At 40.4% G+C, this 23044-nt stretch overlaps 1 protein-coding gene and 2 long non-coding RNA genes across 3 annotated transcripts; all 3 read right to left on the reverse strand.

The window, feature by feature from the left end:
- Positions 1 to 862: 862 nt before the first annotated feature.
- On the reverse strand, positions 863 to 18348 carry LOC110967731 (cadherin EGF LAG seven-pass G-type receptor 1-like). The gene is made up of 11 exons (XM_051945999.1): positions 18343 to 18348; positions 17348 to 18298; positions 12115 to 13062; positions 11663 to 11788; positions 9525 to 9776; positions 8629 to 8727; positions 7433 to 7605; positions 5359 to 5510; positions 3665 to 3971; positions 2504 to 2614; positions 863 to 975 (listed from the first exon to the last, which is right to left on the reverse strand). The coding sequence occupies exons 1-10, from the start codon at positions 18346 to 18348 to the stop codon at positions 2590 to 2592; spliced, it is 3039 nt and encodes a 1012-aa protein (XP_051801959.1). The 3' UTR covers positions 863 to 975; positions 2504 to 2589.
- Positions 14190 to 16626, reverse strand: LOC127533201 (uncharacterized). The gene is made up of 4 exons (XR_007940981.1): positions 16507 to 16626; positions 15840 to 15995; positions 14404 to 14584; positions 14190 to 14317 (listed from the first exon to the last, which is right to left on the reverse strand). It is a non-coding gene; the product is annotated as an uncharacterized LOC127533201 (long non-coding RNA).
- A 139-nt stretch (positions 18349 to 18487) lies between the features above and the next one.
- On the reverse strand, positions 18488 to 22241 carry LOC127533207 (uncharacterized). The gene is made up of 3 exons (XR_007940987.1): positions 22127 to 22241; positions 20433 to 20613; positions 18488 to 18614 (listed from the first exon to the last, which is right to left on the reverse strand). It is a non-coding gene; the product is annotated as an uncharacterized LOC127533207 (long non-coding RNA).
- Positions 22242 to 23044: the final 803 nt, after the last annotated feature.

The following is a 23044-nucleotide window of genomic DNA, read 5'->3' on the forward strand; positions in this document are numbered from 1 at the left end:
ATTGATTAGTGACAGATATGAAAGATGTACTGCTTTGTGGAAGATGCAAACGTAGTCCTTGCAGCTCAGGAGAACACATTCAGTTTGCAGCATAAATAACATCTACCAGTTAAAAAATCCAGAAGTAGGAAAACTAGCAAATATTCAAACTTAAAAAACCTGGTAAGAGGGAATTAAAAAAATAAAATCGGAGGATTAATTATCAAAATTGTTGCCATTAAATGCAGATGTCACATGAACACTGAGGTATCACTACAAGACTGTTGTTGTTTGAGACCAAACAAGAATTGTGATGCTTTATTTCATTTTTATGCATCATTTACTTCTATTTAGTGAATGAACTGAAAGGTAATCAGTCGATGAATTCATTCCTGCACTGCACTGAGACTACAACAGTAAATCATAGGAGCTTCAGTAGAAATCCGCTGGACTTCTCTTGTAGATTCTTTCTAACCTTCAAGAATCTTCAAGAGAATTCCAGTTGATTTTTACAGAAGCTCCTATGATTACTATGACCTGGCTGACTGAGAATCTTCACTGACAAACAACAGTAAAGTCCTGCTTTCGTGTTACTGCGGTAGGAGGGATGAAGATCTTAAGATTTACTGCTGATGTCAGTAAAGATAATATGATTATTATGTTCATTCAGCAGCGAGTAGCTCCCATGCGGGGCCGTCATTTGCTCCAAACTCCATGGTTTGAGTCCAACTTGTCTTGGTTTAGATTTGTTCGAGGAAATGAAAATAAGGTGATGATACTCCTCATCTGGTCTTAGATACTCACCTTCACCTGGGCTGTAGCGGAAAGTCCTCGGGTGTCTGTGGCCTTCACCTCCACTGTTTGTGTGTCTCCATCCAGACCTGCTGCTGACACCACGTACACCTGACCTGAGGACGGCTCCACGTCAAAGTAGAGGCTGTCAGCTGACAGACTGTAGAGCAGCTGGCCCTCATCTCCAACATCTGGGTCTGAAGCCTGCAGGCGAACACAGAGGATGATGAACGCTCTGCTGAAAAGAACTGTTTAATCATCAGAAATGACTGAATGCAGTCACGCTGTCTGCAAAATGAGCAACACAACACCTCCATGGTCCAGACGACTGGGAACCACTGGAAGGAGCTCCCACCAAAGTCATTAAAAATAGCTCCAAGAGCAGTTTTAAAAGGCATAACGATGAATGAAGGCAGGGGCCAGGCTGTGAAAATGACAGGACGGATGTCTTCTAGCATATAAAAACACTACATGGGTCATTCCAGAATTGGAGGACATTTGGACTTCAAAATTTTACAATTTTCTGTTACATATTCATCAAAAATAGGTAATCAAAGGCTCAGCTTACACGTCACTGGTAACATTTTTATTCCATGTTTTATGTGTTGTTTGCTAGCCCTACTCTAATCACAGTAACAGGGTTGCTAATCCATGCTAATGTGATCTTTTTCTCAGCAGTAGAAGCTAGATATTTAGCTAGCTGTTACTGCTGACCAAGAGGACAAACTGACTGATGGAAAACAGTCCAAAGAATGAGTCTGATCCTGATAATATGAGGTAGAGTGAGACATTCAATCAAGGCTGACAATGGGATGAAAATATGACAAATAGAAGAGAGGACATAGCTTTGTTCTCCTCATTCTTTAGGAACACTGTTTGATGATTTAAATGACAAAAACAAGACAAAAAATGACAAAAACAAGACACAGAATGACAAAAAGGAGGCGCAAAATGACAAAAGTGACACAGAAAATGACAAAAAATAAGACACAAAACAACAACAAAAAAACAAAAACAAGACACAGAATGAAAAAACAAGACAGAGAAAGACAGAAATAAAACACAAAACAACAAAAACCTCACCAACAGGTTACACTAAGATGTGGGACACGTTCCATGTATAACTATTATTTAAAATGTTATGTTGATTAAAAAAACATTCCCATAATTACAAGAGACATCAATTTACCACAAACAGGAGATTTGAATTTCACTTTAACTGTTTTATGTGAGGTTCAGTTTGGCCATCGGGCGGTTAGACAAGAGAAAAATGTCAGTTTAGGGGGAACTCCAGACTTATTTGCTATCTTTAAAATATTTCCAAACATTCTTTTCTCCTAGTTTTTTCAGATTTGGTCTCAGGACACGAACATTTACACAACAACTGCATGTTTTAGTAATTTGTACATGGATTATTTTAAAATTGATGAGTGGGACGTAAAATGTCCTCCAATTCTGGAATGACCATATGAGTATGTTAAATATGGTAAAAACCTTTGATTTCTACTGCAGGGCGTCAGATCGCACTGCCTCTGACAGATTCCTGAACATGTGAGGAGTTTTACTGCCGCTCACTGACACATTAACCACTGCTGGGTGAGCTTCAGGTCAGAGTACATGGACACTTTTTATGGCTGCTACAGTGATTACTAAAATGATCACACAGCTCAGAGGAGATAAACATTCTAGTGATAGTGATGTTTCATGACAAATGGAAACTGGGTGTGCTTACCTTGACGGTGATGACAGGGGTTTTATACGGGGCGATGCTTAGCACAGAGGCTTCATAAACCTCAGAGGGAAAGTATGGAGGCTCATTTACATCCTCCACCTGCACACTGACCTGAGAGAGAGACAACAGATCAACATGTGAATCCGTCCAGGCCAAAGAACTGCACCTATAATTCCCCTCTGCCGAGGAGGTTATGTTTAGTTTACTTGCAAGATAAATACTGTGGTGATATTTAGCACACATGAGCATCGTATCTCAGTGCATCAGTGTGCTCACGATGACACTAAACACAAAGCACAGCAGGTATTTGATCTGAAGAAGATACAACAGATAAACTCAGATGAGGAACAATGGTCATCCTGAGGGAGAACCAAGCCCCCAAACCAGGGCTGGACTTCAGATGGTTTCAGCTTTGGAGACTCATATTAGTGAAATCATAGATTGGTGACAAAACAAAGGAAAAGTCTGAATATTTGAATGCCACAGTGATGGGATTTGGTGGCTCTGATGCTGTGGGGGCATTTTTATGCCGGGGTTTGGGTTCTACAGATCAATATGAAGTTGTACTGAGTGTTCACCGTCATCCTATGATGAAACATTCCTATCCTGATGGGAGTGTTCTCTTCCAGGGTGACAAAGCTCCCATCTGCAGGGCATGAGGGGTTTGGATGAGAGTCACTTAACTAAACTGAAGACCACAGGAAGATTTTGAACCAGTGTGTTCGTAAGGCATAATTAAAACTCCAAATGAGGGAAATGTTTGAGAAAAATCCCCCCCAGTACAGTTCAGAAACTTGAAGAATGAATCCCAGGGTGTGCTCAAGCTATTCAGGCAACAAGTGGTGACCCAGCACCAAACTCAGACACTTTATGTTGGCTTTTCCTTTAATTTGTCACCATCTATATCTTCATGCCGTTATATGTGCAGGAATTCTGCTGTTTTAATCAGAGAAGGACTTTAATTTCCAAACCACAGGAACCCAAAGAGCAACTTCTAATAAAAGGAGCTGCTTCCATCTACACTGCCTTCAAACCTGTCCATGAGAGTCTTACCTTATTTCATCTAATGTTTGTTACATATCAGATTTATATTTAAATATGTGACATTTGTGGTGACACAGCTCTAAACTGCATTTTGTGTGCAATGCTTAAAGATCGTACTGTTGCCACTGCTGTTGTAGGGGGGTCCGTGTGTCCACAGCCTCCACGTCCAGGATGAACCACTCCTGCTGTTCTTTGTCCAGCTGTGCAGTAGTCAGGATGGCTCCACTGGTGTCGATGGAGAACAGGTCAGTGTACTTTTTTAGTGCGTAGGCCACGTCGTAAAGGTCGCTTCCTGAGGAGGCCTTGACCTTTCCAACCGTCGCCCCCACTGGCAGGTTCTCAGGTAGGCTGAAGGTGTAGGAGGAGCTTTGGAAGGCCACGGCCTCCACCAGACTGGAAACCCTCAGGTTCACCACGACACGAGCTGCCAGACAAAACAACAACACGTGGACGGTACAAAGAGGTGTTACTGCTGATTGTCATGGTCAGTATCGGGAAGGTAACTTTTGAAATGTAATAGGATACTGATTACTCTGTTACAATTTTATTGACCTCATCCAAGTAACCAAGGCCAAAAGTTTAGTACAGATAAAAAGATGACAGAAATAATATGGCAGTATGAGTCAGACACACAAATCTTAGTAATGGAAGGATTTAATTGTGATATAACTACTTAAGTCATAAAACTAATGGTTCCAGGAAAGCAGGGCGTCATCAGCATAGCAGTGGAGGGTGTGTCTCCATGAAACAAGGGATTAAAATCAACCCTTCAGGACTTTCCTAGTGCATTCCTGCTGTAAATAATGACAACTTGAAATGAAAAGAAGTTTTTAACAAAATGAACCAACTTTCAAGTGTCATGTCAGGTAGAATGCAACTTTAGTGTAAATCCATTTCTATCAGAATACGTCTACATCTACACTACCGGCTAAAGGTTTGGAAGAAAGATCAGATTTGTACAAAAACAGACAATAGTTTCATTGGTGTACTTTGCAACAAAATAAACATGATCATTATATAAAGAATCACTCATCAGAATACATTTATAGTATAATCAGCAGGTATTTGTGTCTGCACTCTTGTTTCTTTACTCAGCTGTTTCTTTCCAGTCATTTCTGTGGTCGTTACAGAGATATGGACACAGAGGGGATTTACTGGGATTTTTATCTACAAGCTCTCAAAAGCCAGACACACAACATGAATAATGCAAACTGTGATTTGCTTTTTTAACTTTTGCACTGAAGTTGTGACTCTTATAAATCTTCTCAGCTCTAATATTAAGCCCTTTTTCTCTTTTCTTAACATTTATTCAGTAATTGTCTGCTACCTTCAACGTATAAATGCATTGTGAACAGAAACGTTTGGCCTGTATTGTACCTTATTATATCAGACTACCTGGACTCTTTAAAAAGTCGTTTAAACTGCAGTTTAAAACTTTCATTTATGTGACTGATTGCTGCTACATGAGTACTGTACAGTCAGGTTTTATTCCTTTTCTGATTCATGAGGAATGTGTTGTTGAATTTCGCATCTTTAAAGCAGTTTTTTGCCTTCTAATGTCATGACCACTTCTATAGCGATTTAGTTTTCCATGAGCCCTTCCTTGCTGCTTCCTCTTTCATCTACTGTACCTGTTCCTACTGTCAAATTTGTTGTGAGAGGCATGAACAGTGATTATGAACAGTATTATAATGTTGAAGTGTGTTAGCACTACGTGTCAGAGCATTTCTGTGATGTGGAACGGTGGCTCTAAGTTGCAAAACACAACCAAATAAAAAATGGCCTGAGATGTTCGGAGGCGTCAGACTGACCTGTGGAGTCGAGGGGAGGCTGGCCGTGGTCTTTAGCCATGGCTGTCAGCTCCACCGCGGTGTCTTCTGTTACATCAGCAAGGTCAGAGGTCAACATCACTTCTCCAGTCTCACTGTTTAGGGCCAAATATGGAGAGTTTCCTGCAGAGAAACTACAACAGCAAGAAACAACAAATACCTTTAAATACATTTAAACATGTTAGCAATAAGGTTTAATAAAAACTCCCAGAGTTTGGTTAAAAAAACAGCAACACAGCAAAATACAACAATGAAGTGTCAATAAATTTACTGGCCTAATTAATGGACAAATGTGAAGTTCTCTGAGACACCACTTCATGCAAATTTAAAATAAATACATTTCATCAAGATTCAGAGCTTGTAGTAATCCCAGTGATGAGTTGCTGAGATTTGCCAAAGCAGACCACAAATTTATTATTATTATTATTATTATTATTGTTATTACTAATAATAATAATAATAATAATAATAATGATAGTAATGCTAAACTTTATTTTTAATATTTTTCTAAACCAGAGTTACAAAGTGCTTTGCAGTATAATATCATACAATATAAGAAAAGAAAGAAGCAAACAAACAACATTACTCATAGAAAATGCAATTAACGTATGATGCATCATGCATCCATACACACAGGCACACACATACAGAGACTGATCTGAAGAGTCCTGAAGCAGAATAGGGGGTTATGAGTTCTGAAAGTGCAGCAAAGCCATGTAAGGATTTAAAAGCAATCTGTAAGATCTTAAACTGATTCTGTACTGAATGGAGAGCCGGTGTGGACTGGAGTGATGTGAATGAGAAGCCGTGCTGCCGCATAAATGCTTCACTGAAGTATCAGGAAGGCAAGAAAATCGAGAATCACAGTAATCTAATGAGGGTGTAGATAACTGTTCAACTTTGTTTTTGGAGAGCTTTTGGTTGACTTTGGCATCATTTATGATTTGTAAAAAGCTGGACTGAACAATATCCTCAGTGTGCTGCCTGAAGTTCAAGTACGGATCAAATACAACTCCCAAGGTTCTCACTGAGTGTTTTATGTCAGTCATTAGTGATCCAAGGTGGGGGGTGACACTGTTAGAAATGTGCTCAGGGTCAGGAATTAGGACTTCCATCTTATATGTGTTACGTTGCAAGAAGTTGGAAGCCAGACTGTTCTGATTTTCAGGGCTAATGAGACACACAGCTGAGAGTCATTGGTGTAAAAGTGGTCGGACACAGAGCAGAAGCTGTGGATAATATGGCCAAGGGGTAAAAGATACAAGCTGAATAAAACAAGGCCAAGGACTGAGCCCTGTGGGATGCCACATGACATCAGAACAGCTGTGACTTTGAATTCTCTGTTTGCTCAATAGGATGCAAATCAGGAAAGAGCAGTTGCACGTAGACCAACCTAGATCCTGACTCTGTTTAGGAAAATGGTGTGATTAACTGTGTTGAAAGCAGCACTCAAGTCCAGCAGAATGAAAATAGCAGGACTTCCTGAGTCCGCACTCATTATAATGTCATTACTTGCTCTTAGTAGGGCTGTTTCTGTGCTGTGGTTTTTTCTAAAGCCAGACTGTAATTTGTCGTTTCCTTCCACTGTTTCTAAAACCACAAACATAAAATATAACAGGCTGTGGAAATGGGGCTGCAGTGGTTAGCACTTTTCGCCTTGCAGCAAGAAGATCCCCGGTTCGAATCCCGGGGTGGGCCTGGGATCTTTCTGCATGGAGTTTGCATGTTCTCCCTGTGCATGCGTGGGTTTTCTCCGGGTACTCCGGCTTCCTCCCACAGTCCAAAAATATGCTGAGGTTAATTGATGACTCTAAATTGCCCGTAGGTGTGAAAGTGAGTGTGATTGTGTGTCTGTATATGTAGCCCTGTGACAGACTGGTGATCTGTCCAGGGTGTCCCCTGCCTTCACCCGAGTCAGCTGGGATGGGCTCCAGCACCCCCTATGACCCCAGTGAGGATAAAGCGGTGTATAGAGAATGGATGGATGGATGGATGGAGGCTGTGGAAATGGTTTTGGAGTGAGCTGCTGGTGGCTGCTGAGCTGATGTGAACTGACCTGTAGGTGATGATGCCGTTGTCCCCCATGTCTCGGTCGGTGGCGGACAGTGTCAGCAGCAGCTTCCCTGCCTCTGCATCTTTCAGCAGGATGCTGCTGACGTAGCTGCTGGAGCTGAACTCTGGTTTGTTGTCGTTGACGTCAGAGAGGCTCACTCTGATGGTGGTGATGGTCTGGTGTGCAAAGTTCGGGTTAATAAAGACCGTTTTCACATCAACAGTAACAGACTGTATCAGTCTAATCTGTACGCCAGTTAAACAGCCCTGCTGCTGGCTGTTCACTGAAACACCGTATCTGGTTTTTAGTCGTTTGAAGCATGTTTGGCTACAACATCTGCATATGAGTTCAGGGCTGGGTAATTGGTCAGCCTAATAGAGGAATTTCATTTTATTAGAGTAACTGTTAATGTAGGGGGTGCACAGTGGTTTGGTGGTTCACCCTGTCACCTCACAGTTAGAAGGTTCTTGTACCAGCCTAGGCGTGGGATCTTTCTGTGGAGTTTGCACATTCTCCCTGTCTGCATTGATTCCAAGGCTTCCTCCCACAGTCCAAAAACATCCATCTATTATCTATATGTCCCTTAATCCTCATTAGGGCGGCAGGGGGCTGGAGTCTATCCCAGCTGACTGAGGATGAAGACAAGAGACACCCTGGACAGGTAACAGTCTATCACAGGGCTACATGTAGAGACAAACAATCACACTCACATTCACACCTACAGGCAATTTAGAACCACCAATTAACCTCAGCATGTTTTTAGATTTTGGAAGGAAGCTGGAGAATCCAGAGCAAACCCATGCATGCATATGGAGAACATGCAAATTCCATGCAGAAAGATCCCAGGATGGCCAGGGAACCGGCACCTTCCAGCTGCAAGGGGAAAGTGTGAATCCCCAAGTCACTGTGCAGCCCAGTCCAGAAACATGCTGAGGTTAACTGGTGATTCTAAACTGTCTGTAGGTGATTGTTTGTCATTATATGTAGCCCTGTGATAGACTGGTGATCTGTCCAGGTGTCTCCTGTCTTTGCCCTAAGTCAGCTGGGATAGATGGTGAGTTCATTGTCAAAACATCGTCTTTCCACTTCCCTGTACACCTAAAAAACTCCAGCATTTCTCCCACATTAAGTTCTGATGAACTGTATGTGATTTCTGTCTGTTTCAGTGTCATTCCATCTTCTCTGAAGATGTCGCTTACCTCTCTCTGAGGGACGCCTTTATCTGAAGCCTTAACAACCAGCTCATATGTGTCCCTGCTCTCTCGATCCAGAGGGGCAACAGCCAGCAACGTCCCGTCCTGCAACACAGAACACAACACACATCACATGGACATCTACAGCATGGACAGCATCAATGAACGGACTGATGCTCCTCTGGGTCTGGTCATATTTTCTGATGACTGAGTAGTAACAATACTTTGTGCTGCTTCTCAGTACTAACCCTTTAGAACTCATATTTACAGTCATTAACATGTACACAGCATGTGTCAGGTCAACTTGTCACCATGAAGGATGCAATTTCAAATTCCAGTGCACTCTTTCAGTATGAATGCTGAAGTTGTGTACCCGTCAAAGCTGAATGACAAAATATTGAGTAATTACATTTTAGGCCAGGCATGAATGCACCTATTTCCCCTAAACAGCCAAAGTAAAAGTTTTAGAATGCAAGTTGACTTTAGTCCAGTTAGCATTACAACAAAGGTGCGATGACAAAATAAGAGAAGGCCCTTATAGTCATAGAGTGTCATCACTAAATGGATTGACAGTATACATACTTACCATGGCATTAAAATGGCTCAGAAAAGCAAAACCTACACATAACATACAGTCTTGGTCCAATGCGTCCTGTGCCTGCACTGGGGATCCACTTTATGTTTTGTTTGCTGCAAGACGCATTTTTGAATTCAGTATAAAATTCTACTACCACAATTTTTTTTTCACTCTCCCGAAGCAAGACTACTGACTGACCATAGAGGCACAAACAGGTCATGTTGAAGTTTAAATCACAAATGGAGTCAGAATACAGCTGCCTCTTGCTGTGGCTCAGTCTAGGTGCTCAGGCTGACATACTCCACATTTACTTTCCAGGCCTCACCTCTCTGAACCTGAAGAGTGGGTGTGGGGAGGGGAGGGAGAGGATGACCTCTCCATTGAGGCCGAGATCAACGTCTGTGGGCACGATGGTGAAGATTTTTCCTGGAGACTCCTCTGAGTAGTCGCCCTCAGGGATCCACAGGGGATCAGGGATACTTGGGAACTGTGGAGTGTTGTCGTTGAAGTCGAGGACGGTGACGTTGAGCTGAGCGGTGGAGCTCAGACCGTTAGTGACCTGATCTACTGCCACAACCTAACAACAGAAAACAACATCAACTCAGCTGAAAACACAGACATGATCTAACAAACGTTAGCTTTTAATGGAGTTACTTTTGTTCCAACAAACAAAAACTCTTGCATGGTGTACATTCTAAACTTTTTTTAGTCAAACTTCACAACAAAATCACAAATATGACTCACACACATCACAAAGAAGAGGAAAGAAATGGGAAGAAGAGATCCATAGTGTTTAGAAAGAACATGTTGAAGACATTTGAGCTATTCTTTGGTAATCATTTCAAAGATACACTGCCGTTCAAAAGTTTGATGTCACTCAGACAACTTCATGTTTTCCACGAAACTCCCACTTTTATCCATGTGCTAACATCACTGCTCAAGGGTTTTCTAATCATCAATGAGCTTTTCAACAGCATTAGCTAACACAATGTAGCATTAGAACACAGGAGTGATGGTTGCTGGAAATGTTCCTCTGTACCCCTATGGAGATATTCCATTAAAAATCAACCGTTTGCAGCTAGAATAGTCATTTAACACATTAACAATGTCTACACTGGATTTATCATTCATGTAATGTTATCTTCATTGGAAAAAAATACTTTTCTTTCAAAAATAAGAACATTTCTAAGTGGCCCCATCTTTTGTATTAGTACTAGTATACTTTGTTTGTGATTGTCACCTGCTTGGTGTTTGGACATAGTTATGTGTAACTAAAGCGTTTAGTTAAACATTTGTAAACTCCCTGGACATTGTTTCTTATCAGGGCTGCCACCTAAACAAGTAACTTTGAGCTCACATAGATGAAAGCTGTATGTACGATCTTCACAGTAATGCTGCTACTGTAACAGCAGGTTGAAGGAAAGCTGTTATTAACAAACTATCTCCTTGTATTTGCGTGCTTCCATCAATCAGTCAAATTTAACGCAGTTTGCATTCATCTCTCCTACTGTTTCTGAGTATGGTGTTGAAAACAATGAAAAACTGTTTTTGCTGTACATTAGGATGTTACAGTTAAAGGCTATAAAATGGTAGCAATTTTTCATGTTTTTTAATACATAATTGTGTCAAAAATTGTCATAATTAACCCACGAGTTCTTCAGTTATGACCAAGACTGCGTTCTTCTGAGGTGACAGTGACGTTTGATCACCAAAACGTAATCACTTTATCACTGGGTCCAATAAAGCATTTGTGCTGTATTTAAAGAAATTCCCTCAAGAAAGCTTCTGTTTAGTGATGTTTAGATTCAACACGCCTGGCAGTAATCATATGTGGATGTGGCCGGTGAGACTGAACCCAGCTGACAAATGAACTTGTGCATTTGGTAGATTGGTAGCTAAGGGGCAGTTACCGTACGTTTTCACATAGGTAAGATGAGCAGAACAGCATTTTCTTTAAAAAAAAAACCCAAACAAACATAATTTAAAAACTTTATTCTGTGTTTTCTTGGGTTGTCCTTGCCTTATATTAAAATTTGTTTGATGATCTGAAACAACAGGGGGTAAATACTTATGCATGGCACTTTACGTACATATCACTTTCTAAGGAATAAACACATTATTAAATAGTAAACCTGAGCTGTGTTCTGCTAAGTGCTGCGTTTCTCATTCACACACACACACACTCACACACCACTGGCGTTTACCTTTCACTTGGAGATCATCAACCTTAATATTAGCAGACAACCTACTCTTCTCTACTTCCTGAATCACGCCATCTTTAAAAGATGTCCATATCAAAATTTACAACAAATGAGTGTTTTAAACAGTTTTCTTGTGTCAGGTACCCATGGAGAGTTAAGCTGCTGCGTGTTTTGGAAGAGCCAAACACCGGACACATGTGAAGCTTATTACTGAAACAAGGAGGTAGGAAAGAAAGTCTTGCTGTACAAAAAACAGATATACCTGTAATATGTAGCTGTCTGTTTTCTCTCTGTCCAAGGTGACGTCTTTCCTCAATGAGACGATGCCTTGATTGCTAATGTCAAAAGTATCATTTTCGTAGAGGAAGTAGCCATTTGAGAATCCACCCTAAAAAGAAAGATAAGCAGGCTTAATGTCTTCACAGAGTCAATCATTACAATGGAAGAGCATCTGGTTGTTGTCAGAAGTGTGATTTTATCAACGATGGTCTGAGAAAATATGGCACATTTGGATCCAAAGTCCAAATAGTAACAAAGAGTATTATTCACCTCATCAGTGATTACATTTAGAAAATAGAAAATGACAATCCAAATAACTGCATTTATTTCATGAAACACATTTTTTGACGATTAAAATTTAAATTCAGATCAGAAGCAGCTGAAGTAACTTTACCAGAACAAAAGCAGGTGATCTCCATGTTACATGTAACTCACCTCATCCTTATCAGTCACCTCCAGAGTCAGAATAGATGCACCACTGGCCAGATTCTCAGAGATGGAGACCTCATAGCTTTCCTTGCTGAACTCTGGTGGGTTGTTGTTCACGTCCTTCACCTTCACCACCACAGAGGCGCTCTCATTCAGAGAGGGAGTCCCCCCATCAGAGGCCTGAACCGTCAGCCTGTACACCTCCACCTTGCTGTAGTCCAGAGGCTGGACCAGCTGCAGAGTCCCACTGGAGGAGTCCAACTCAAACACAGCATTCTCTGATGAGGGACTCTGCTGGGTAATGCTGTAAGTAACTCTTCCATTGGCGCCTTCATCAGGGTCTGTGGCTGACAAGCTGTGCAAGCTTGTACCCACTGCCACCGTTTCTAAGACTTCCACCTGATACTCGGCCTCAGTGAACTTCGGGACGTTGTCGTTGATGTCGGACACTTGGACCAGCAGTGTGGCTGTGGCTGTCCTGGCTGGACGACCCTGATCTTCAGCCACCACCAGCAGTTCGTGCTCTGCCTGGGTCTCCCTGTCAAGAGCAGCAGCTACACTTACCACCCCAGACATAGGATTGATAGAAAACCTCCCCAGTCCTCCTCTCAGCGAGTATCTGATCTCCCTGTTTAAGCCACTGTCTTTGTCTGTAGCTGGAACTGCAGTAACAGTGGTTCCTACGTCTGCGTCCTCTGGGACAGATTTTGTGACAGAACTGGAGGTAAACACAGGACTGTTATCATTGACATCAGTGACTTCAACCTCTACGACTGCACTGTCATTGTTGGTGCCATCAGTGATGGAGATTTCCACAGAGTAGTTGTGTGGAGCATCATCGTAGTCGAGCGCCACCTTTGTAGTGAATTCACCAGTATTGGAGATGGCAAACTTGTCACCTTCTGTTTCAACTTTGAGAATTACTGGAGGATCCCCTACTGCAAAGAAGTCAACCTGAATGAAGAAAAAATATGTTTTATGTTATTAACTATCAATTATTTAAGCTTTTTCCAGCTATGTATCTTTATTCCATATCTAAGCCACAAATTGAGACGTAAATAAAAATGATTTTATTCTATGAAATGAAAGATTTCAGCCTGCTTTTACTCAAATCAAATTTGCTGGGTTTACAGAGACAAATCAAAACAGGAGTGGAACTTAAAAAGTAATTACCAAAATAATTAGTTACGAGCTAAGGCTAAAAGTGTGTTCAGAGGGATCATAAAGCAAATCCAAGAGGTGAACTGGCTGCATATGAAGTCAAAGCAAAGATACAAGTGGAGCAGATTTAACAGTGATGTATGTACAGTTAGCATTAATGGGCAGAATACTCTCTATACACCGCTTTATCCTCCCTCGGGTCATGGGGGGTGCTGGAGTCTATCCCAGCTGACTCGGGCGAAGACAGGGGACACCCTGGACAGGTCACCAGTCTGTCACAGGGCTACATATACAGACAAACAATCACACGGGCAGAATACTGCTCCGGTGAAATTTAAGCAAACAGTGCATGTGCATAAGTTGTGTTCTGTCTGAACACACCTTAGGGTGAATGATTTTAAATGGTCTGTTCACTCTGGTGCAGAAATAAACACCCTGGAAAGGACAGATTTCCTTGAAAGTTGGTACAGATACTGATGGTTGGCCGGGGGTAATTAACCACAAACTAATGTAACAGACTGTATTAGATTTCTTGCAGAAAGTCATGATCTTCAGAAGTACATCCCAGAACCACAAACTTGTTAAAATCTTCTGAAGCATGGTGTCACAAATGACTAAAGTAAAGACACTGGTCTGTTCTCGTATGTCCATTATTAAAGCTTTATCCTTGTGGTACAGTTTGAATTGGTTTCTATTGTTTCTTATCAAAAGAAATGAAAAACGCAGCAGTGTGTAAGTTACCAATAACAAATGACACTTGGTTTCTGTAAATTGAACATGCAACAGTCTAGCATTGTTAAACAAGCAGCAGAGCTTAAACAGAAACTTACTTTAGATATGAGAGGAAGAGGAGGTGCATAAGATGAAGAGTAATATTCTGGTGATCGTCTATGCTAATTTGCAGAGAAGCTCACCTTCAGTATCATTGTTCCTGGCTCTCTCTCTTCTTCTATGGTGCCAGTGTAGGTGCTCTGAGTGAACTGTGGCTTTGAATCTCCAAAAGCAAAAATCTCCACCTGGGCTGAGGCAGAGCGGGAGACTACCCCTCCTAGAAGGGAAGCAGAAACATCCTCGTGACATCACAGTGAAATGACTGACCAGCTGTTGTCATGTAGAACAAATAGTGTTAATTACCGTCTCTGGCTGTTATGAACAATAAAAACGTCAGGATTCCATGTGCTCCAAGTGGGATGTTTTTCTTCAGAATGATTTCCCCGGTGGTTTCATCAATAGAGAAGTATTCATCTTGATTTCCAAAGTCAATGGAGTATTTGATCTGTCCATTTACACCTGCATCTGGGTCTTCAGCTTCAACCTTAAATCACAGAGCAGAAACACACAGTTAACTATGAACAGTGTTTTCTGTTACGAGCCTACCCTGTAGTGTTTCATGTGTATGTGTAATTTTGTGGCTCAGCATTACGCCTTACAAACTGCAACAACATTTGAAAGATTGCCAAATAATGTGTTGGAGGTGAGGGAACAGCAGACTTTAGCATCCAGATCTTGTGAGTGGTGTGTGTTTTAGGTGGTTAAATATTGTAGAAGTGAAAGGGTTTGCTTTATATGCAGCCCCTTCATTTTAGTGAGCTTAGAATCATTCATGTGTATTTAAGTCAGCTTATATCATGTGTCACAGGTACACCCCCTGTCAAAAGTTTTGAGACATGTTCTTATTCATTTGAATGAGAACATGTCTCAAAACTTTTGACATTAGGTATTCATTAGGTATTCATGCCCCATAGGATTTTAGTTAATGTGAGTGGAATTTGGCTGTGCTGAAAATGTCATTTTATATACAGATCACCCAATTTGCTATGCATTTGAATGAGGACACAGCAGTCTTAAATGAGGAATTCAGTTAGATTGACAACAAATTTTTTTAAAAAAGCTTTAATGATCAGAGTAAACCTACGTGTGATGACTTTGCACACAGTACTCCAAGCAGAGAATTCACTGCTTTAAAGATGCTGAGGAAAGACAGCTACAGAACCAATTACATAACTAGACTGTATATGAAAGATGGATATAGCCACTGCGATATCGCATATTGTTTTATGGATTACCATTCGAAAGCCTCGAGCTTGGAATATCCCAATGTCATCTTTGTTTTTTTGAAGTCAGATGTGATGAGTGGGGAGTAAATCTCACGACAACTGGAGGACACTGCAAGTGCCCATGTGGTAACGACTTGTCAATCGGAAAGTAGCCTCACTCTGAAACATACTCTGCTTTATCATCTTTTTTTCCATTGAATGGGACCATAATTTACAAGATGAACACTGTGATGTGTTCAGTGACACTTGAAACTAGTGATTGAGACCAAAAAATCTTTACAAAATGTTAACTGGCGTAGAAAACACAGGAGAAGTAGGATCATTTTCTCATAGGCTCCATTACATAAGACCTCATTTTGCAAAAAGAAAACTTGTTCCCTGTTGGCTCTCAGAAAAAATACAGATTCAAGGCACTTCCACATTGCAACGGGCCACAATAACTTGTATTTGCTGTGATGTGAAATGATATAGCGTAGTTTTGTATTTATGTAGAACATGACCAGTACGACTTACCTGAACAAGCAACATTCCCTCTGTTTGGTTGGTGAAGACTTTGCTGGTGTACTTGCTGCTGGTGAATGCAGGGCTGTTGTCATTCTCATCCAGAAGAGTTACCCTCACATTTGTCGTTCCTACATGGTTCGGTGGTTCTGTCTCTAATGCTTCAACCTTTATGATGGAAAAAGACAAACATTTTAGGGTGTAGTCAGATCTATTTTTAAGGCCTTTGATCCCACAGCTTGCACATGTGAAAAATGAGGTGCCAGCACATAGTGCCCAGTTGAATTGTCAAGCAATGAAAAAGTTATGCTTTGAACCCTAACCTAGTCTGTCACTGTCTGATTAAAGCAATTTTCAGTGTTGCTGCTGATAATTTCAAAGTGAAAACAATGATGAAGCTCCAGAATAAACTAGACTTGCTGAATCAAAACACTGTCTTCAAAGTCAAGTCTAATTTTTAAAGATTTTCCCAACATGGACAAGAAATCCTGTTACCACTATTGATCAAAAGTTGTCCTGCCTTAAAGTTTCAAATAAAAGAGAGGGATTGGTCAAAAGAGTAAGAGTTACAGAGAGTATAGAAAAGAAGTAACAGGCACTTATCCAAACTCTAACCCGGACTAAAGCTGGACTTTTCCTTTAAAGTAAATTAGTCTCGGTCTCCAAGTCTCCACATTACCTGAAACGCGATCATTTCAGTGGCCTCTCTGTCCAGAGCTGTGGAGTCGTTCACTCTGATCGTCCCATCAGAGCTGATAGAGAAAGGAACAGATTCTGGAAGGATCCGCAAAGTTCCCACAAATCCGCCCTGTGGTAGTTGAAGAAGACATGAGAAATATTTTGCAGTTTGATTTTAATGGAACCACAGTTGTTAATACTGTGTAACATTAGCAGAAGTTTGTTTATGAAACTCCTTTACAGTTAATCTGATAATGAGGCAAAACTGAACTGCTTTGTTGTTCGAAGGTGGGCATTCTTTAGGACTTTTCTTGAACAATCAGGAACAACTGTTACATGCTTAAATCCTGCTGTTGACTGTCAATTGACTATCAGTTTTTTATGGATGCAGTTTGCTAACTAGCTGTGCAGATGTGACGGTTTCTCTAACGAGTTTAAAAACCTGTCAGCTGCCACAATATCAAATCTGTTTGAATCAACTAGATACATGGAGAGTGATTCAGAAGTCTACCTAAAATCTGAATTTCATCAACTCATTGTTAAGTTTTTGACCCACCACAGCTATGCCTAAGGTCTGGCTAAGTGTTTTTGTAAGGTGAGACCTGAGACAGCCTCCAGTGTTGCAGTCTTATGCTTTGTAACAAAAACTAGCCACTCAACCTCCTCGCCTAAACTTTTTGCGACTGTTCAGTGTGACTCATTATTTGCCCAATTTAAGTTTAAAGCACAAGTGATGTTGTTTTTCTGTTAAGAACAGTTGTTTTCCCTACTGGTACCATGATCTCAAGTAGAACAATTTACCAGAACAAAAGCAGGTGATCTCCATGTTACATGTAACTCACCTCATCCTTATCAGTCACCTCCAGAGTCAGAATAGATGCACCATTGGCCAGATTCTCAGAGATGGAGACCTCATAGCTTTCCTTGCTGAACTCTGGTGGGTTGTTGTTCACGTCCTTCACCTTCACCACCACAGAGGCGCTCTCATTCAGAGAGGGAGTCCCCCCATCAGAGGCCTGAACCGTCAGCCTGTACACCTCCACCTTGCTGTAGTCCAGAGGCTGGACCAGCTGCAGAGTCCCACTGGAGGAGTCCAACTCAAACACAGCATTCTCTGATGAGGGACTCTGCTGGGTAATGCTGTAAGTAACTCTTCCATTGGCGCCTTCATCAGGGTCTGTGGCTGACAAGCTGTGCAAGCTTGTACCCACTGCCACCGTTTCTAAGACTTCCACCTGATACTCGGCCTCAGAGAACTTCGGGACGTTGTCGTTGATGTCGGACACTTGGACCAGCAGTGTGGCTGTGGCTGTCCTGGCTGGACGACCCTGATCTTCAGCCACCACCAGCAGTTCGTGCTCTGCCTGGGTCTCCCTGTCAAGAGCAGCAGCTACACTTACCACCCCAGACACAGGATCGATAGAAAACCTCCCCAGTCCTCCTCTCAGCGAGTATCTGATCTCCCTGTTTAAGCCACTGTCTTTGTCTGTAGCTGGAACTGCAGTAACAGTGGTTCCTACGTCTGCGTCCTCTGGGACAGATTTTGTGACAGAACTGGAGGTAAACACAGGACTGTTATCATTGACATCAGTGACTTCAACCTCTACGACTGCATTGTCATTGTTGGTGCCGTCAGTGATGGAGATTTCCACAGAGTAGTTGTGTGGAGCATCATCATAGTCGAGCGCCACCTTTGTAGTGAATTCACCAGTATTGGAGATGGCAAACTTGTCACCTTCTGTTTCAACTTTGAGAATTACTGGAACCTCAGCAACTATTGCAAGGAAGTCAACCTAAACAGATACAGGAAAACGGCAGGATGGTAACCTGAATTTGCTATCATGTATTTTGAAAGTAACTGTCCAGAATTGTGAAACAACAGCGAGTACTTAAATACAAACCCACCTTTGATGTCCTGTGATCAGGTGGCTGATAAAAACATTCTGGTTTTAATATTTCAGAAAGAGAAACTTACCCTAAGAATCACCACTCCCGCTTCTTTTGCTTCTTCTACATTGCCACGGTAGATTTTTTGTAAAAACTGAGGTTTTGAGTCACCAGGAGCTCGAATTATCACTTGTGCTGAAGAGGAGCGCGGTATGACGCCCCCTAAAGGAAAGGTGGAGAAAGATATTATTGTAACTGAGCGCAAGTCTTATTTATCTACTGTCTTTGATAATAATAACCAAAGGGTAAACTTTCACATTTTCATTTTTTTCAGTTTTGATGATTATGTCTTATGCCTTCTAAAATCGGAAATCCAGTACCAAACATTATTAGATTATTTCCTTAAAAAAGGTATTTTAAAGAAAGGATTTATTATATAATGTCCAACTTCTGAGTAGTGTGTTCATTTACTTGGTTGGGACACCTTTACTGCATTCAGTCATTCCATTCCTGTGTTATTGAAGCTCAGATTGCTTTCAAAGTGGCCTTCAGTTCATCTGTATTTTTTGAGTTGACTATTTCTTCTTATTAGGTTCTGTGGGGTTGAGGTCAAGTGAGTTTGCTGACCAACTAGGCACTGTAATATTATGGTCAGAAAACCATTTGCTGGTAGAATCTAGAACTGTACAAGCTAGACTGAGAGTTACACTGTTTGAATAGTAACTTACTCAACCTTGAAATGAAATATCTGAATATTGTGAGATACTGAATGTGTGATTTTAATGAGACATTAGCTACGACGAAAAAGCTTTGAAATATTGCACTTTAAAGGTTAAGAATATAAAAAATATATAAGTTCATCTTTTTGAATTAAATTATGAAGAAAAAACACTTTCCACAATATTCAGTTGTTTTTTATATATATCTGTAGCTATATACCACTTCAAGGCTTTTTGCACAGCACCAAGGCTTCACTATGCTTCTAATGAATTGTCCAAACTCATCCATAGTCAGCATACTGTTGTCAGCATCCTCCAGGCTACAGGGCTACGCCTTCACAATGTATGCCCAAGAGGCATTTGTGGCACTCAATTCAATTCAATTCAATTCAATTCAGTTTCATTTGATTTGATTCAGTTCAGTTCTCTTTTCTTTTAAAGAGTGCTGATTCACATCATAGGTCATCTTTGGGCACTTTTCATAGTCCGGTGAACACATTACAATACTATAGAGAGAAACCTACTCCAAATGATTCCCTGTGAACAAACTGGTTCATGACTTATTGGTTCCTGACATTTTCAGACCATTTCAGACCATTTTTCACCTGAAGTGGACGCACTGTTGGAATGTTTAGGAAATTACAAAGGTTATTGTATGCTGAACTCTCTGATTCTACCTCTTGGGGGAAGAGTTTTTCATATTCTGCTGGAAAACACAACAGCCACTTGTTTTAATACACACTACCTTAACATTCTCCTTGCCCCAGACTCTAATTTAGGAATGTTCAATAACTCATTCCTCCAATAACAATTGTTTCTTGAAACTGTCTTCCACAAAGAAACATGGCCTTTTTTTCAGTTAGATGTCAACAACTGAGCTGAAAAAGCTCAACGGATGGCAGCCATGGAGTTAACATTATGAGGCAAGGGTTAAGTTTTAGCTAGAATTCTTTTTTAGATCTGCAATCTCATATTGCAGCAAGATGAAACAAACAACATGATAAGACACCACCAGTCTGTATGGGTGTGATAACAATTTTATGACAACTGTCAAAGGTGAAGTATGATGGAAACAGCTGAAAATCTTTCTTGACGCAGATAAAGTAATACATTTGAAAAATAGGAACATTTTCTTCAGGACTAGATTAATGGTTTGCATCATACACACGCCGCTTATAACTGTAAAAATTGTAATTTAGGGATGATTGGCTAATTTCCTTGAACAGGATAAATAATCAAAGTTGAGAAAGCCATTTTTGATTTTGAATCACTGATTGTGCCAAGCCATAGAATATGATGGAAAAATGCTGTTTAGATCTACCATCTCTGGCTGTTACGTAGAGAGTGAACTCCAAAATCTTGTTTTCCACCAGGGGGATGGTCTTAGCCAGTGAGATCTCTCCAGTGTTTTCATCGATTGAGAAGTATCCTTCATTGTTTCCAAAGTCAATAGAGTATCTGACCTTCCCGTTTACATCAGCATCTGGATCTTCTGCTGCGACCTTTGAGTTACAGGATACGAATCAGCTACATTCAATCTTAACAGCACTTATTTAAACATCAAATGAAAAGGATGTATCAACAACTTATCAGTGTAAAAAGGTGATAGAAACAATATGACAGTATGAGTCAGACACACAAATCTTAGTAATGGAAGGACTTAATATGATATAATTTCTTAAGTCATAAAACTAATGGTTCCAGGAAAGCAGGGCGTCATCAGCATAGCAGTGGAGGGTGTGTCTCCATGGAAAAAGGGGATTAAAATCAACCCTTCAGGAGTTTCCTAGTAAATTTCTGCTGTAAATAATGACAACTTTAAATGAAAATCATAGAATATGAAGTTGGTTCAAGTTTTTATCAAAATGAACCAACTTCCAAGTTTCATCCAGTAAACACCTTTTAGTATAAATCCATTTCTATCAGAATCTATCTACATCTGTATCTACAGGCCAAACGTTTGGAAGCAAGATCAGATTTGTACAAAAACAGACAATAGTTTCATTGGTGTACTTTGCAACAAAATAAACATGATTATTATATAAAGAGTCACTCATCAGAATACATTTATAGTATAATCAGCAGGTATTTGTGTCTGCACTCTTGTTTCTTTACTCAGATGTTTCTTTCCAGTCATTTCTGTGGTCGTTACAGAGATATAGACACAAAGGGGATTTACTGGGATTTTTGTCTACAAGCTCTCAAAAGTCAAAGATCTAAAATGAATAATACAAACTGTGATTTGTTTTTTCACTTTTGCACTGAAGCTATGACTTTGGTAAATCTTCTCAGCTCTAAAACTAAGCCCTTCTTCTCTTTTGTTAACATTTATTCAGTAATTGTCTGGTAACTTCAAAACTGAGGAAAATGGTGCATATCAATGAAAGTAAAGTCTGATCATGCAGTAAATTGTCCCAAAATACGTAGCATTCATACAATTTTTTATTATTTTTACCTTCTTAAGCAAGACATCATGAAAACAAACTTGAAGTTGCTTCCAAATGTTTGACCTGTAATCTATGTCTATATCTCACTATCATTCAAAAGTTTGAGATCACTTAGAAATGTCTGATTTTTGAAAGAAACACATTTTTTAAAAATGCAGATAACATTAAATGAATGATAAATTCAGTGTAGACATTGTTAATGTGGTAAATGACTATTGTAGCTGTAAACGGCTGATGTTTAATGGAATATCTCCATAGGGGTACAGAGGAACATTTCCAGCAACCATCACTCCTGTGTTCTAATGCTACATTGTGTTAGCTAATGGTGTTGAAAGGCTCACTGATGATTAGAAAACCCTTGTGCAGTTATGTTAGCACATGGATAAAAGTGGGAGTTTTCATGGAAAACATGAAGTTGTCTGGGTGATCCCAAACTTTTGAATGGTAGTGTAAATATCTATCTATCTATCTATCTATCTATCTATCTATCTATCTATCTATCTATCTATCTGATTAAAATTATGGTACATGTGTAAGTAATATTGACCTTAAGTGTGTCGCCACTCACCTGGACCAGCGACTGTCCCTCCGTCTGATCAGCAAACACTTTTCCCTCGTACTCGCTGCTGGTGAATGTGGGGCTGTTGTCATTTTCATCCAGGAGAGTCACAGTGACTGACGCCATGGCAACATTGTGGGGCAGATTTTCCTCTGTTGCTTTAATCTTTTAAGTAACAAATAAGGAGACCATAGTTAGTATTCAAATCCAGATACAACACTGTTTGTTTCCCACAGCTATACAACAGTTACAGTCCTTTATGTAGTTAGAAGCCATAAGTTTTTTCATCAGTGCTCAACTACAGCATGCAAGAGTCCTTGAACGCAACACTGAGCTTCTACCTGGTTTCACAGGTGCTCTCACACTCTGACAGTAGAAAGTACTGTGAATTTTAATAGGAAAAAAATACAAACTGGATTCAAATATATATAAAGTAAAATTTGCTGAGGCTCTCAGTTTTTTTTAATCTAATTGTGAACATTCCTCCACAGTATAGAGTTCCATTTGGATGTGGATGACAAATAAGCTGCACTTTTTCCTTCCTGTATTTGACATGATACCACATGCTACCTGAACAGCTCAGCAGAGTAGCACTGTGCATAACAAATACAACAAATACTCTGTTTTCTCCTGTTTAACGGATGTTTGAAATAAAAAACTCCTTTAGAAAATCACTGACCCATGTTTAAAAAGTAATTGTACATTTTAAGGCACTTTGACTTCGAAAGGAACCAAATTGGTGGTTTTGTTTATTTATATTTTTATCCAGTTGACCTGAAATGTGATCGTCCCAGTGGCCTCTCTGTCCAGAGCTGTGGAGTCATTCACTCTGATCGTTCCATCAGAGCTGATAGAGAAAGGAACAGATTCTGGAAGGATCTCCAGGGTTCCCACAAACCCTCCCTGGAAAACAGAAACACAGATGAG

The sequence above is a fragment of the Acanthochromis polyacanthus genome, chromosome 3 (assembly GCF_021347895.1).
Source record: "Acanthochromis polyacanthus isolate Apoly-LR-REF ecotype Palm Island chromosome 3, KAUST_Apoly_ChrSc, whole genome shotgun sequence".
NCBI classification, from domain to species: domain Eukaryota; kingdom Metazoa; phylum Chordata; class Actinopteri; family Pomacentridae; genus Acanthochromis; species Acanthochromis polyacanthus.

What these genes read in the sequence shown, in the direction of transcription:
- LOC110967731 (XM_051945999.1), bottom strand. An exon ending in GCCTCCCCTCGACTCCACAG is followed by an intron (nt 3,972 to 5,358) that starts GTCAGTCTGACG and finishes TTTGTCTGGCAG; the next exon opens with CTCGTGTCGTGGTGAACCTG. An exon ending in CTACAACAGCAGTGGCAACA is followed by an intron (nt 2,615 to 3,664) that starts GTACGATCTTTA and finishes TCTCTCTCTCAG; the next exon opens with GTCAGTGTGCAGGTGGAGGA.